Source organism: Nicotiana tabacum, chromosome 12, assembly GCF_000715075.1.
Source record: "Nicotiana tabacum cultivar K326 chromosome 12, ASM71507v2, whole genome shotgun sequence".
NCBI lineage: Eukaryota > Viridiplantae > Streptophyta > Magnoliopsida > Solanales > Solanaceae > Nicotiana > Nicotiana tabacum.
In genome coordinates, this window is record NC_134091.1 from 59,849,959 (window position 1) to 59,867,472 (window position 17,514).

Genomic DNA, 17,514 nt, shown 5'->3' on the forward strand with positions numbered 1-17,514 from the left:
TTTGAGTGGCCGTTCAGACCGAACGCGGGTGTGGGGACGCGTTCGCGAAGAAAAAAGGAGAGGGTTGGGAACTTCACATGTTTGTCCATCGCGATCGTGAGTTGCAGTACGCGATCGCGTAGTTATGGGTGAATGTTCATCGCGTTCGCAATTTGGATATCGTGTTCGCGTAGAAGGTTTTTTCCACTTGAGGTTTTTGTTCTTCGCGATCGCGAGGGACTTTCCATAATCGCGAAGTGTAATAACTAGGCAGCAGAATTTAAAATCCCAAATCGTGGGTTAGAGTATTATTTCACATTTTGAGTTGCAAAGCTTGATTTTGGCGATTATGGAAGAGATTTTCACGTTTTGGATAGGGGTAAGTATTTTTGACTTGGATTTGTTAGTTAATCATGATTCCATCTTAGTTTTATCATTTATTTAGTGAATTAATTTTTTTTTATTTTAATTCCACTAGGCAAATTGCTTAGTGTTAGATTTTATAGATATAAGAGTAAAACTTACACCAATGAAGGGTGACATGGACCTAACCTCTGAATCTATGATGGATCTCCATTTGATTGTCCAAACATGACAATCAATTGGGTCCAGAGAGTTAGATGAAGTTAGATCTATTTGAATGAAATAATTGTCTAACCACAAGTGGTAGGGAATTGTAATCCCAAAAACAAGTTAAAGATATCATAGGTCAACTTTAAGAAAGGATAAACTAAAGCTAACAATGTGAGGTAGATGGAATGACTCCTTCCATTTACAAAAAAATCTACTTCGGAACTATGAAAATGCACTCCTTAAGAAAGGTGAGAAAATACAGATGTACAAGCATCCAAGGAGAGCAATCCAGCAACTGATATAGTCTATTTTCCACATTGCTTTATTATAGATTTCTAAGAGAACCAAGTTTAAGATAGGTATGTGAAGCTTCAGGGAATATTTGACAGAATAGATGAAGCAGTTGAGTCTCAGTAAAACTGGGAACAACATTAACAAGACAGTGTCCTCAATTTCATTGATGTTGTCAGTGATGAAACATGAGCAATAAGGTGATGATGCGTTGTTCATAAAACTGGTGCAGAACTTCTGGGATTGTGAGTGATCCGGGACTTTGAGGATGACGGATGTTGTCTGATTTGTGAAGGTCGGGTAGTTGTAGACAGAGTAGAGTGGAGATAATTGGCATCATGTGTTGTAGCTTCTATTGTAACAGTTGTTTTCTATATTGTTGAAGGGGTTGGCATGAGTAGTAGGGACAATTAGGTGTGAGCCCCTAAATTTGTCCATTTGGTTGCCTCTTAGATGTAAACATATGATTTTGACTATGGATATTTGGTATGTTTGAATCCTTTGATGTACTCTAAGAAGACTGAACACTAATAGTGCTAATACCACACACTTAGAATACCTTAATGGGTTTAACATACTGGGATTAATAGTACCTGCACAAAGAAGAAAATGAGTTAGTGTAAACAATGACTCCATGATCATTGCTTTTGGAGATGTTGACAATTGTAAATCCTACAGTTTTAGAGGCATGCAGTCAGGAATCTGGTGCATTTTTGCCCTAAAAATGAAGGATAAATGGTGAGTTTTTTATGGTTGAGTGCTTGTAGTGCAAGGATCATGTTCTGCACACGTGGGATGCATGATTCTGCAGAATCAGATTGTTGATGCCAAGTCTTTCTGTGAGGGTAGGGGTCTCCTGCTGGGATAGGACTGTTTCAAATTTTTCATATGATGGAAGTTTGGTTAAAACAGCTAGCATTGGGTGCATGACTGTTAAACCATTGAACCAGCTAAACCAAATGAGACTGTTGTGATAGCATGCTTTGAGCCTTTGATATATCCTCAGTAGAATGAGCATTAAAATGCTAATACCACACATTGATGATATACCAATTGGCTAAGCATGACATTAGGGTAAGAGATCCTGCAAAAAAGCACACAATGTTATAAAAATATTCATTGTTGATGTTCTCCAATGGGATTTGAGCATGTTGATGTGTTTCCATTGATTGGTGTTGTGAATCCAGCAAGTGAATGTAAGCATCACAAACATATACACTATTATGAATGTAATTTGGATTATTAGGCCTGCTCCCCTTTGAAGGTCAATTTTAACCATATCCAATGGAATGATTGGCTATGAATTGTGTAGGGAACTGAACCCTACTGGTCCTTTTGTGCCTAAAGGAGGGGGTTCCATTATGGTCCAAAAGGATTTTACATCTAATGTGAGTGGGGAGCTCACACAGATTGTAGAAATGTGTTTGTGATGCAAGGTTATGACTGAGTTTGGACTGAATCTGCAGGGTAATTGGCCTCTCTGTATACATGTGAAATAGTAACTTCACATTGCTGACAAAGATCCTTGAGTTCCTGCATATGCATATCTAGTTTCCAGGGAGGTATGCTCTCTCTATTTAGCCATTGCTTGAGAAGATTGGAGTCTGTTTCAATTTGAATCTTAGTGAATCCATTGGCCATGCACCATTTGACACCAGTGATAGCTGCTTTTGTTTCTGCTAGATTATTGGTGCCCTCACCAAGTGGACATGATATGGCATGAATGAATTGGCCTTGGTGATATCTCACTATGACTCCTGCTCCAATTTTACCAGGATTGGTAAGTGCACTACCATCAGTGTTGACTTTCACAAAATTAGTTTATGGTTTTTTCCACCTCACCAGAATAGTTGTGGTAATATATTTCAGCTCTTCTACCATAGTATACAGATCAATCCACTTGTGGGACTATTTTATGTGTGGATATTTGGCTATGAGTAGGAGATGAATATCATAGTGGATTACAAGTGTAACTCTAATCATAGAAGAAGTTTTACCCTCATACTTAGCACTGCATCTATTTTTCCAAAGATTCCAGCAGACAATGATGGGAACTGTATCTAGTAGTAGCTGTTGAAGTTCATTGTTTCTTTTGTGGAGCCACCATTTCATAAGAAGAATATTAAGAGGTAAATCATCGGTATGTATCCCTCTGATGACTGAGAATTTTCTCCACACAGTTTTGGCAAGAGGACCCCTAATAAAAATATAGTCTACAGATTCATATTGGGGTTGTCTGCGGCAAACACATCTGTTGTCAATGAGATTGCCAAAAGTAATAATCCTATCATCAGTTAGGAGCTTATTTCTCAAGGCTCTCCATAGTCAGAAGGACCATTTGAATGGGATGTTTTTCTGCCAAGTCTTTCTGTTGGTTCAAGTGATCTGTTTCTTGTCTCTAATTGTTTCTCATGCTGAGCCACATGTGAACTTGCCAGATGTGTTTATTGACCAAATGGCTTTATCAGGAGTTTGTGGATTATAGTGAATGGTGGTTTGGAGGATTTGTGGGATCATGTGAGATGGAGCATTGGCATTGAGTTTTTGGAAGTCCCATTTACCTGAATCCCAGAAATGAGATACCATAATTAATTTGGTCTATCCCCTTATGTTCTACTGCTGGCAAGTGAGTCTGTGCCAAGCCAATTATCCCACCAGAAGCTGGAGTTACTGAGTGTAACCTCCAGAAGATGTGTTGTTCTACCTCCTTCCTATTAGTAGTAAACTTTTTCCATGCTTGAGATTGTCTGGTGTCCCATTTCTTAGAGACTGGATGAGACCTTTTGCAATACTTAGCCATAAGGAAATTACAACACAAGGATTGCTTCGTTCTCAAATTCCACCATTGTTTCTACTTCATAGCTTTGCATATATCTTGTATGGATCTGATGCATGTGCCTCCTTCATGTAAGGGGTAAGACATTTTAGCCCATGAACCCCAATGATACTTCTTTTTGTCTTTCTCCATACCCCAAAATAAATTGACCGTCATTCTTTCGATTTGCTTCAGAGTTGTCTTAGGAGGAGATACAGCTGAGACTAAATGAATAGGCATGGATTGTAGCACATGTTTGATGAGAGTTATTCTGCCTTCATAGGAAAGTAACTTACCTTGCCACCCTCTGATTCTGCTTATGACTTTAGAGATGAGGCCATTAAAGTACATAATTCTTTTTCTTCCAATATACAGAGGACATCCCAGGTAATTAATTGGAGAATCCTTTCTAGTGAAGCCTTTGATTTGTTAAATTATATTTACATTGTACTGGAAGACACAAGAAGGAGTCATGAAGTGACTCTTGTTGCTGTTAATTCTTTGTCCAGAAGTGTCTTCATAATTTCTCAGTATATGCATGATTTTCTGAAGGGATGCTCTACAACCTAAGATGAAGATGATAACATCATCAGCAAAGCTTAGATGATTCACATGTGGACCTCTCCTTTTTATGTAAAAGCCTTTGAAAAATTGGTCCTGATTGAGGCTGTTAAGCATTCTAGAAAGCAGGTTCTGCTCCAATGATGAAGAGAGCAGGTTCTAGAGGATCACCCTGTTTGAGCCCCCTAGTTGATTTAAAGAACCCATGTCGGGTACCATTTACAATGACATAATGCTAATTATTGGACATAGTTCTCCATATCATGTCAATAATCTTCTCACATAATCTCATCCTTCTCAAAGTAATGCATGTATAGGCCTATGAGACTCTGTCATATGCCTTGGCCATGTCTAGTTTGATCACAACATTGGCCCCAGGATTTGGCTTCTTGATCCCTTGTACAATTTCCTGAGCCAACATGATATTCTCTGAGATGGTTCTACCCTTAACAAATACTGATTGATTAGCTGAAATAATCCGTGGCAAGATAGTTGCAAGTCTGGTGGAAATGACCTTTGAAATAATCTTGTTGATGAAGTTAATTAGACTGATAGGTCTGAATTCAGTCAAGGAGTTAGGGAATTCCACTTTAGGCAGGAGTATCAAGCAAGCATTAGTTATGTACCTAGGCATGGTACTACCCCCAAAGAAAGCCAAAACTATATTTAGGAGATCTCTACTGATAATGTCCCAACAAGACTGGAAGAATTTACCATTCATCCCATCAGGACCAGTTGAACTGTTCGGGCTCATAGAGAAAACCACCTTATTGAGTTCTTGCATAGTAGGGTCTCTTGTAAGATTAGTGTTATCTTCAGAGGATATCATGGTTGGAATATATGAGAGAAGATCCTGTCTGATTACACCCCATGTTTCATTAAAGAGATCTTTAAAATAGTTGTAAGTTGCTTCACCAATATCTTCATCCCATTATATCCAATCTTCATCTTTGATTTTGTGGATGTACAAGGCTATGAAATTATCTGGTATTTGCATTACCCTCTTTAAACAATTGAAGTTGGGTCTTCTTCTTCAATATTGCTTCTTCAGTCCTTAGATATCTTACATATTGGGTTTGTACCTCATGTAAGTTAATCCTATCAACTAGATTGTTAGTATTGATCCATTTCTCTTCAGCTTCCTTGACTTTCTGTTCAAACTCTTTAGGCTTTTGGAAGATATCACCATATTGTTCCCTAGACCATAAGCTCAGGGCCTTAGTGACAACCTTTAATTTCTGGTGGAAAATTCACATTGCACTACCATTGACATTCATACTCCAAACTCTGTGAATCAGAGGCATGAAGGTGTCATTTTCAACCCGGCAGTTAAGGAATTCAAAGTATCTTCTTCTTGTTTTTTGTCTCACATGCATCTCCATAAGAAATGGAGAGTGGTCTGATCCAGTAGAAGCTAGATGAGTGACAATTGTGGTAGGGAAGAAAGTAAGCCATTTTTCATTTACAAGACTTCTATCTAGCCTTTTCCAGACAATAGAGTAGTGGTCCCTCTCATTGGACCATGTATGTCTTGGTCCATAGTTGCCAAGGTCTGTAAGCCCACAGTATTCTATCATAGTGAGGAAGTCTAGGCTTTTGTTCATCTGGTATGGGACTCCTCCAATCTTCTCTTCAACAGAAACAATGACATTGAAGTCTCCAATAACACACCAAGGGAAATTGCACATTGTATATTTGAACCTCAATGTTTCCCAAAGACTTCTTCTCAAATGTGGTTTGCATTTTGCATAAATGACAGTGATGTGGAATGCCTCCTCTGTTTCAGCATGCCTCAATTCAATAGACATTTGCTGCTCATCTTGATCTAAGACATTTCCACTGAAGTCTTGGTCCTAGAATAACCATATTTTGCCATTGACATTGGAAACTGCATGTTACATGGAGAGATGATGTCTGAAATAGGTGAGGTCACTGATATCAAGGAAAGGTTCCAAGACAGCAATGAAAGAGAGTTTGTGAAAACTTGATATCCTACCTGGGTTCTGAGGTTGTTCTTCATGTGAGGTAGCAGTATTGTCAATACCAGCAATGTGCTGAATTGTGTTGTTACCCTTCCTTTTCATTGCCCTCTTTTTTTCTGACTTGGTTTGTGCTTAGGTTTGGGGGACTGAATTTGGAAATCAGAAGCTACATGATCTTTACCTTTAATCACTCTTCTCATGTCACTGGGTTGACCTTCTTCTTTAGAAGTCACTATGGCACAATATTCTTCCTCTGTACCATATTCAGTATTCTATTATTTGGTGCCATCTCCTTCATCTTCTTTGGACTGACTTCTTGTGGTTGAGGTAACTACTGAGAAACAGTACTTGCACCCTTCTCTACATGATTTGGATGAGCATTGAATGTATCTGCAGATTGGGCATCAGTTTTCTTTTGGTTCTTACTGCCTTCATGTTGATTGGTTGTCCTCCACACTTGTTGTTCAGGAATTCTTTTTGTCTGGGATGATGATTCTGCTTCTTGTTATTCTGTTGCTTGTACCCTTTGAAGTGTCTTTTCCTCTATGTTTGTAATTCATAAGTTGAAGGGTTGGGCCATGTGCTTTGGTGTTCCTTTCTATTTTGGAGGTTTCCAACATTGTTGTCTTTACTTTCTTTATTGTGGCTCTCTTTTTGACCTTGTTGATTTTGCATCATTGGTTGGTTTTCAGAATTGTTTTGCTGATCTGATACTTCCTTGTTGATTCTGGGTTGTTTTTGTTCTTTTTATTTTCCTCATCCTTTTGTCTGACTGGACAATCTTGTATGTTATGGGCAAGATGTTTGCAGTATAAACAGTACTCAGGTATGTTTTCATACTGAACCTCTAGCCACTGTCCATCTCTATTTTCATCCTGTTTGTAATCAAATTCAAACCAGACATGATGAGGTCTTGATTTGGTCAAATCAATTTGCATTTTGACCTTTGCCACACTGCCCCTTATCTTCTGAAATGATGCCAGATCCAAATGAAGGGCCTTTCCAATAGGAGACAGGAGCCCTCTTAGAATTTTCATGCAGTAAAAGTGCCAAGGCAATTCTAGAATGACTACCCATATTGGCACAATTGGAGAGTCCTCAGCAGTGTTAAATATAGGTATCCAAACTTCCAAATTCATGATTTGTCCCTGAATATACATGAATTGCCTTTTTGTAGACAGTGACATGATCATATTCATTATCTAAATCATTATAAACAGTCCTGGCATTAAAGTGGGCAATTTTAAACCTCCCTTTAATTCAGTTTGTGCCACAAAACTTCTCGTGATGGCCTCCATTCTGGGCATAGTGTTTGAGAATTTGTCCACCACAGTATACTTACATCTTACAGCCAACTTCACCATGTAATATTCCCTGGTGAAGATTACAGCATATTGTCATTACTTGGTAGTGATCTTAGGTGAAGTGATAACAATTGGCTCTACCTCAGCCTCATGCCTTGCCCTCAACTTGTTAACATAAAAGTGTTTGACTGTGGGAGGTGGAGGGGGGCAGGTTGGTTGACAACTGGTTGTTTGGTTTTGGGGTTGGTTTCTGATGGTTGTGTATTGGTGTTTGTGGTGTTAGAATTTTGCTTTAGTACAGGGTGTTGATTGGAGTGCTTAGGTTGCTCAGGCTTATCAAAGTTGGAGGATATTTTTGGCAAGGCATTTTTTGTTGTACTGGGTTAGTTTTGGGGGTGTTCTTGACTCGTGGGAATTGGTTGTGCTTGTACAGTACCAAGTTGGTGTTGTGTTACTGCATTGTTTGCTTGATGTTTGAGAGAGTGTCATTGGTATGTTTATTGGTTGGATTGGGTGATTCCTTAACATTGGATGGGGCATTCTCAGCAGCTGTTTTAGAAACAGGAATAAAGGCTCTAGAGCTAATTCTCACATTTTGTGCTTCAATTGGTGAAAGTGGTTGATCCGTAGTCTTCTGAGGTGGTTGTATTGCAAGTTAAGAGTTAAATTACGATTGGTTTAAAGGAGTTGGAGATTTACCTTGTGCACCCAGTTAAGTGGGAGAGTTGGTTGTGGAATTACCTCGAGCACCTAGGGTATCATGTTCTTTTGTTGTGTGCTCTTGCATTTTGAGATCCCTTTCCTGTGCCGAACGGGGAGTTATGGTTTCATTCCCAGCCAGATATTGAGGCAACAACTCCTCATTGATGAATCCAGAGATTGTTTGCCCAAAGATTTTTTGGGTTGGTTGTGTTTGAGTTCGAGTAGAATATCCAAGGCTTGAAGATATACGATTTGGTCCAATCGCGAGTTGGGGATTTTCGTCGGAGCCCAGTCGATTAATTGCTGCAGCTTTTGTTCCATCATCTTTGATAACCGTAGCATATGGGGAATTAATGATTGTTGTGTCAACAGTAGGATTATGCATGTTTATGGCATTGTCCGGTGGCTTACCACCACCCAACGGCGGGGTTGTGGCCATTTTGACTGTGCACAGTAGGGTTTGTAGGGGTCGCCTGGAATCGCTTTTTACGGAGAGTTGAAAACTGAGGATTTGAAGGTTGATTTGAGGTCGGAATTGAATAAGTTTGGTATGGTTGGACTCGTTATTGATTGGGTATTCAGATTTTGTAAGTTTAATTGAGTTCCGAGGTGCGAGCCCGGGGTTGACTTTTTGAGTTGACTTTTTGATTTTCTTTAAAGATTACAACTTTATTATTCGAAATAGTTTTTTGTGGTTTGTATTTATGGGATTAAGTTATTTTGGCTAGATTCGAGCCGTTCGGAGTAGGATTTTTGCGAAAAAGGCTTACTAGAGGGTTTATTTAACTTATTTGAGGTAAGTATCTTACCTAACTATGTATGGGAAAAACTATTTTAGCCTGTTTGAGGCAAGTATCTTGCCTAACTTTGTATGGGGAAAACTACGTCTTAGGATTTGGGTTGATTGTGCTATTTTTGTTATGTGAAAGCCGTGTATGCAAGGTGACGAGTGGGTACATGGGCTATATGTGGTATTTGACCAGATTAGGCTATTTAGACTCTTTTCATGCCTTTAATTGAATTGTCATACCATGTTATATCTTTCATTGTTAATCTACCCTTACATGTGTTAATCCAGCCTTACATGTTTTATTTGGTATTGTTAACACTTGCTCTATCTCTTACTTGTTATTTTGCTCTTACATGTTTTAGTTGAAGTTAGTGCCTTCCTTATTGTCTTGTTAATTCTTTAATTGTTGAATTGCCATACTTGAAGTTGTTATTTATTAAAATATCTTCTTGTTGAGTTATTGGTGTTGAAGTTGTAATAACTGTTATCATATTGAGATGAAGTTGTTAAATTGTTGAGATATTTTTCTTCTTGAGCTATTGATAATATGCGAGCTTTACATGTAATCGAATATATTTTACCCCTACTTTTGGTGTGTTTTTAGGTGTTTTGAAGGTTGAAAGATGACTAGTTGAGCTTAATTGTTGAGGTTTATTATGTAGAAAGCCAAGAGTGAAGATTAGAGGTGATTTGAACATTAATGAAGCTAAAAGGCAATTTTTTGAAGAAAAGGAAAATCAGACTCAGGCAGTGAAATAACTTCAAAAAGCACATGAAAAGAACAGGAAAATTTGGAAAACTCAACTAGACCCTGTGCGAAGCACAACTATAGCACAAGGAAAAATTTGCCTGCATTTTATCTTGAGGGGCAACTTAGTCATTTGGCTTAGGGACGTGATATAAAAGATTCAAACCCTTATTTTAGTTGCATTCTGGGCCTGAGAAGGCAAGGAACACCATTGTTGAAGCAAAATTGAGCTCGAAAAATCCTCAAGTCCATTTCACAAGATGAATCCAAGAGTTTTTCTCTACTTTTCTATCTTTATTTCAATGGATATTGGCATGACAATGGTTTATATGGTTTTTAGTATTTGTATGAGTAGCTAAATCTTTCTTCTAGGATTTTGATGGAATCAATTATTGGGTGAATTATTGACCATTCTTATTTATAATTAGCCGTTTTTATAATCTATTTGTTCAACTATATTTTGCTTGATGTTAATTGAATGGACATCAATTAACTATGCCTATTTATCATGTGTTGCTTGAAAAATAATACTTGATTAGGTTGTTGTTGAACAATGTCACTCCTGAGTACGTTAAGAGATTAATTACTTGTATTTAAAAGTGGTATTAGAGATAACGAAGCTTTGGCACGATCTTTGTTAGTCGCTTGAATTGCTAGCTAGGGTTAGTTCGAGAGAATAATTCTAGAAAATTACTGCTTTTGATCGAGAGATAATTGTGGTAACAGGAGAACTCACGATCAATGGAGAATAAATCGGTGTGATTATATTAAACACGTTAAGCATCCATCTTGATAATTGAAGAAATCATAACCCTAGAATTTTTTTTTCTCTTCAATTCACATATTTCTCTTTAGTCGATAATCTTATTACTTTAGTAATTTTATTTAGTTAAGTAGTTTAAAATAAAAATCTTAATCTTCATAACTTGAAAATTGTTTGAACTTGTTTTGTTAGTGATATTAAATAGCTATATCTAAGCCTTAGTTCTCTGTGGGATTCGATTTCGGACTCTTAGACCGGATTATATTTGCAATGACCACTTATCCTTTTTAGGACTTGAGTTGGGCGTGATCAGCTATTCACTTTTATTTCGTTATTGTTGAAATTCTTGTACACATTGTGGACGAGCCGTGGGCTATTTACTGTGGAACATTGGTTACCTTGATTCTTTTGGCAAGTTGTGGCATATGGGCACTTGTGGTGCGAGTTGTTATTGTGTTGTGATATTGATGCGCATGCGGCGGTATAAGGACAGGGGTTAATGTGCATGTGGAGGCATAAGGTAGGATTTATGTGTGTGTTGCTAGTAGTGGAGTTACATGAAGCCACGCGGCAGCATAATGTGGGCTAAAGTGCGTGTAGCTATTTTGGGAAAATATTTTCAAAACTATCTAAATGTAAGGCTCACGCGGTGGTACAAGGAAAGATTTTGATTATGATTGTGAAATGAGGTTACGAGGCGGTACCTCAGTTGTGATTCTTGTTGTTATCTCTCATTTACCTCACTTGTATTTGTCCAGATTATTTTTCCTAATGTTCTTATTATGTGTTCTTTCCTTACTGCCTTTATTGCTTTAAATTCAGTTCTAGCTTACCTTGTTGTATTGCTTTATTTCCACTATTTCCTCACTTTCATTATTAGACTATACTACACGTGTTCAGTTTTTCTTATCCTAGTAGATGTCTTGAACTGGCCTCATCACTACTCTACCGAGGTTAGACTTGCTTCTTACTGCGTATAATTGTGGTATATACATACAACTCTTCTGCATATTTTGTACAGATCCAGGTACCAATGATTAGTAACTCTAATTTGTTTTTGATTAACTTTTATTACTTTCAATAGATTTTCATCCCTACATCTAGATTTTCATAGAAGAAAGATAGGGATTTGGTAGAAACTTAGGATTTTGTACTTTAGAGATTTAGACCTCGATTTGAGGTCGAATCTCAAAATAAATTATATATTTGGACTCGAGGATAAATGGGTAATCAGGATTTGGTATTAATTTTGGATTTCGACCAAGTGTGCCCGAGTTAAAGTTTTGTTGACTTTTTTAAATATGTTAAAGATCGAACCTTTTTTTATATTAGGATAGTTTCTAAAGCTTGTTTTGACTTAGTTGAGCATTATTTAATTAGATTCGAGTTATTTGGAGGCTTGTGATAAAGGCAAAGCTGTGTTGGATTGTTGATTTTATTACCGAAAGAAGTAAGTATCTTGGTTAACCTTGATTTGAGTGAATTAGGATGTGAATTGACTATTTGCTGTGTGTTCCATGAGTTGGGGTTGACGTATATGTAAGGTGCTATGCGTTGTCCGGGGTCAAAGCAGGCAGGTAGAACTAGTTTATGCAAGCCTTTACTTATTTCATGCTTTCACTTGATACATGCTTTTACTTATTTCCTACTTTTACTTGATATATGCATTTACTTGACATATGTGTTTACCTCCTACATGATTTTACTTACCACTTGTCTTTACTTGTTACTCGTTGCATATATTTACTAGTTACATGCCTTTACTTGTTATATGCCTTTACTTATTACATGCTTTACTTGTCACATGTCTTTAATCGTTTCATGCCTTGTTCTTCTATTCTATATTGGATTGTGTGGCTACTTGATTGTTTGGGTATTATTGACCTTGTTTGACTTCTCATCGAGATATATGTGAGACTAGCTTTTGTATAATTGGATTGCCTAATATTCCTTGTTAGTATTCATCTCTTCCTTAATGAATTAGATTTTTCTATTCTCCTAGATATTTTATTATGATGCTCGCTATGTTGGTTATGTTGTTGGATGATTCTATATGAATTGATATGTTGGATTGGGTTGTTGCCGCAACAATATTATGATAAGGACCGAGTTGCTCGACGCAATAATAGTATGGCCATGGGATAGGGTTGCCGCTACAACAGTATTTTGTGTGTTAGATCAGATTGTGCGCTACAATGTATGTGTTATGAATCTTGGTGTGGTTTGTGATATAGTCATTCTTTGTGGGCTTTAATTGTGTTGATTATGGATATTGTTTCTTTCCCGTTGAGTTGAGCTGCTGAAAAAGGTTTTGGTTGTATTATTTGAGAGATGTGGTTATTACTTCTGTTATCGGATTCTTTTACTATTTTTTGCATTTTATTTCTGTTATTATTAATGTTATCTCTACTACTATTTCTGTGGCTTAATGACTATATATGTTTATATGGTAAGTGTCTTGTGATAGCCTCATCACTATATTGTCGAGGTTAGGTTCGATACTTATTAAGTACATTGGGTTGGTCGTACTCATACTATACTTCTGCACTTGTTGTGAAGATTCGGACATTGATACTAGCGGAGTCCCGAGAGATTCTTAGTCGTTACCAGATAGATGACTCGAGGTAGAGCTGCAAACTCGTATGCATGCCCTATTGTCTTCTTTCCATTTTCTCTATTACAGTTTATTATTCCTGATAATAATGTATTCATTGTAGACATTGTATGTAGTATTCTTAGTAGCTCATATGCTCTGTGACACCAAATCTTGAGAGGCTGATTAGTCGACGTTGTTTTAGACTTATATATTTATGAGTTTATACTCTTATTCTATATTAATATGTTGTTAACGGTTAGCCTTTTTTTTATTATTTATTGTTAAGTGTTGGTTTGCCTAGCAAGCAGTGTTAGGTGCCATCACGACGTCGTTGGTTGGGATTTTGGGTCGTACCACTAACGGTAGTGATATTCCCAAACGTGCACTAATGTGAATTGTTACAAACTTGTTCCGATCAAGCAGCTTCGCTTGAACTCCAACTAATCGGCTATAAATTCAGAGGCTTGACCTCATTTTTCACACACCTAAACTATTGAAATCTCTCCCCTCTTCTCTGCATTATTTTTTCAAAATAAAATTAAGTGTCTATTGTAATATTTTTCATTCTTATAGTTCGCTAATATTTTATAATTGGGGTCAGATTTACCTTTCTACTTTAGAATATTATCTACATTTAATTTTTGTTATACTTTGAAAACAAAAATACCCTTGTCATTACAAAACTTATCATATATACCCCTATTTTTAACAGAAATTCACAGTGGCAAGGACCCACCTATTAAAATCTAACGTGGCCCAATATTTTTGTGAGGTGGACGTTACATGGCATGCCACTTCATCACCCATCCCCTTACCTTCTCCTTCCCTTGTATTTCTTTTTCCACTATTATTTTCCCATGATAACTCACAAGGTCAACTAGCAACCTTCATGTTTGAAAAAAAACCACTTATTTATTAAATGGCTATAGATTAGTTTGTGTAATTTCTCTTTTATTTATGAACAATTTTTTTTTCTGAGAAATTCCGTTTTTGTTTGGTTTGATATCAATTTGTTTCTAGGTTTTGAAACTTTGACTTCCTAGTTGAGCCGATTAATTGTTTGATTCTTTGAGTTTTTTTTGTGAGTAAAAATGGGATTGCTTTTTCTTTCTGTTTTTTTTTTTGTGAAGTCGATTGTGATGAATTAGTTTTTTTAGTCTGAAAACTTCACTTTTCTTGACTAGTTTCTAATTAATTCTGCTTATTTCTAAATGGGTTTGGGAAGAAAATGCAAATAGTAATTTTATTCTTATTTTAAAATTAGCAGGTCTCAATTGATATGTAAGATTCTTTAGTATTTGTAAAGAAATTGGACACGGTAAAGTATTCTCCATAATTATCGGGTTCAACTATCTGGGTTTTATCTTTTCTCTTCTTTCATTACCGAGCTATTCCTAGGTAATAAAAGGAAATGGTGGAAGAAGAAATAGAAGAGAAAGAGAATGTATCGGGGGAGGTGGGGAATAGGGTAGAGCGGTGAGGTGATATGCCATGTGACGTCCACCTCACGCAAATGTCAAGCCACATTGGATTTTAATAAGCGGGTCTTCGCCACTTTGGATGTCTGTTAAAAATAAGGGTATATATGATAAGTTTTGTAGCGCGAGAGTATTTTTGTTTGCAAAGTATAACAAAGGTTAAATACAAACAATACTCTAAAGTAGAGGGGTATATTTGGCCCTTATTCCTATATAATTTGAAGGGCCTCTACTATAGAATAGTGTATTCCATTCTATTTTGAGAGGAATTAATCCTAACCTTGGGCAATATCGAGGAGATTAAATTCTTTAAGGACACACAATAAAGTTTGTGGGTCCAAAATTATTTTATATTTTTGGTTATTATATATTTTTTTTAGTTTTCGGCCATTACTATTTCTTGAACACAGTTAGTAACAATTCTAAGTTTTTGAATTTCACATATCGGTTCTCAATAGGTAATTTGGTCTCTTTGTATAGTCTTGGGAAATTCTTACCTCACGAGCCAGCATTTGAGGTTAAATTAGGTCAAAAGTTCATTTTCTATCACTAACTTCCTCATATAATCTAGCCTTCGACGAGTTTACCATGTCGAAACATGAACTCACCTAGATGAACATCACTAATCTAATTGTAGCAAGTTACCTTAGTTATCCTATATATTGTGGAGGACGACAAGGTAGGTTAAACCATAACTCTACCATATTCATGGTTCGTACATGCATTATATAGTCATGTTCTTACCAAACAAATACACTTGAAATGTGAAAATAGGGTAAAAAATCATATCCATTAAAAATTACATTAATTTCAGTCAGCTCTCCTATGATAAACGTGGGTTATCATTAATTCATTGGTCTAGCAATATTTACATGGTACTATAAATTTAGAAACTAGAGTTATAGGTTGTTAATAAGTGATCCTGATAAGGAGTATGCTCCTCATGCAATAGAACATAGTGTAAAATATTCCTTGTTTTTATGCTTGTGAGGGCACTTTTTGGGTCTCAATCGCGTCTTGATGTCTTCATATATAGGTACTTTGCTGGCACTCATCAAAGAGAACGACACGTTAGTTTGGGCATTAGCTCATTGGCAAGTCGAAATCCACTTCGACGCTTAAATCAATATGTGCTTAGAATGATATCCGGAGCAACATTAGGTATAGGACTTACATAGTTAAGAGTACTATAGGAATGATAAGAGTGAACTTTTTTACCACAGAACTCAGCTTATTATTCTGGTACCAACTCGAAAAAGGACAAGATAAGTTTAGGCCTTAAAAATGAAGCTACTAGCGCTAAATTGCCGAGCTAAGTAACATGGGCTTTTAACAAAGTGGGGCATAAAAGTAATGTAATCTGACACATGCCCTAGTAGCATAAAATAATGACCCGACCTGCCTCCAAACCCTCAAATTACTCGACCATGCGCCCTAGAACTTCAAAGTACTAATGCATGCTTCATCACTCATTTGAGCCCAGGGTTTTCTTTCATCTGCTCCAGAAGTCCGTCTCAAAATTAGTTTCCTTCTTCTACATAAGTAAGTATAGAACTCTATTGAGAAAACTTGACTTTTCTATACAAACCCAGTTTTAAGGGTGTCAAAGGATCTTTAAGAATCGACAACACCGATCGAACTATATTATACTGAATCGATTATTAGATCTCTTCTAATTACATCGTAGATTCTTATACAATATATAATCAAACCAAATAAATAGGGTAGATTTTTAATTTTATAAAAAATAAATCAAAAAAATGTGAACAGTATCGAATAAATTTATAGACAAGATTGGAAAAGCCTAGAATTATGATTTCCTCTATTGTCGGAATTCTTTTTATAACGTCTCCTGATCAACAATCGTTACGAGTAACGTTGATCCTGCATATACGTTAGGAGTACGTTATTGAAAAATCACCTAAATATACATATTTTCTCAAGTAATATATAATAAATAGGTATATCCAGTTGGGGGCCCTTAAACTAGCACTAATAAATAGTAGTTGAGCAAGTAAAGAATTTCAAAGGTAAAATTATATTAGAACGTAACAAAAATTCATCCTCCAAAGAATTCAATCAAATTCTAGATGGAAAAATTATCTACTAATAATAGTACGTAAAATTACAATGCAATAATTCATAACCAACATTGAAATATGAAGAAGAAAGAGAAACTCGTTGAAGAATTTTCTGCATTGCTCTTCGTGTGATCTTTCCTCTAAAAGTATTGTGCAACCTTCAAAAAGTCATTCTTTAATGTATTTATATCAATTAGGATTTGTATGGGGCAGATCTAATCAATCCAACTCTGATAGGAATGCTGGAATCTGCGTCTATGCTCGCGCGTTGGGCGGTTGTAGACGAGCTCCCAGCCTTTGAAATTTTTCATCCGTGAAGCGATCCGCGCCTTCGCTTCACTTAACTGTTCTTTGCACTTTAATTTTCTCCTTTAGCGCATCTCACTTCGCGTGATGTGCGGGATTGGACGAGCTCTCAATTTTCTTAATGCTTGCCTTTTTGCAACAAATTATAATTTTTTGATCAATTATCATCCTCACTTTCTCCTACACACAAGAAAAACATATTGGACATATTTCACTTAAAAAATGATATAATCTCCCGCAACTCACATGAGAAATAAGATGAAAAAACACTCAAAAACATGCACTTTTGGTCAATTATCACCACCCTACACTTAGACTCTGTAACGAACTGATTGGTCGTTTGTCTTTCTAGATCCCCATTCCCCTAAATAAGACTCCTCGTACGTGCTTTTATTTTTATATGACTTGCGGGGATAGTTAGTTCGGGTTTGGAAGGGTTCGGATTGAAATCGGAACACTTAGTTCCTTAATATTGGCTTAAAAGAGGTTAAGTTTGACTTGGGTCAATATTTTTAGTAAACGACCTCGAAACCGGGATTTGACAA

General features: G+C 36.6%; 1 protein-coding gene across 1 annotated transcript; it reads right to left on the reverse strand.

Annotated features, from left to right (window-relative positions):
* Window positions 1-4,538: 4,538 nt before the first annotated feature.
* Window positions 4,539-6,303, reverse strand: LOC142167183 (uncharacterized). The gene is made up of 4 exons (XM_075227343.1): window positions 6,178-6,303; window positions 5,590-6,072; window positions 5,220-5,457; window positions 4,539-5,140 (listed from the first exon to the last, which is right to left on the reverse strand). The coding sequence occupies exons 1-4, from the start codon at window positions 6,301-6,303 to the stop codon at window positions 4,539-4,541; spliced, it is 1,449 nt and encodes a 482-aa protein (XP_075083444.1).
* Between the last annotated feature and the right edge of the window lie 11,211 nt (window positions 6,304-17,514).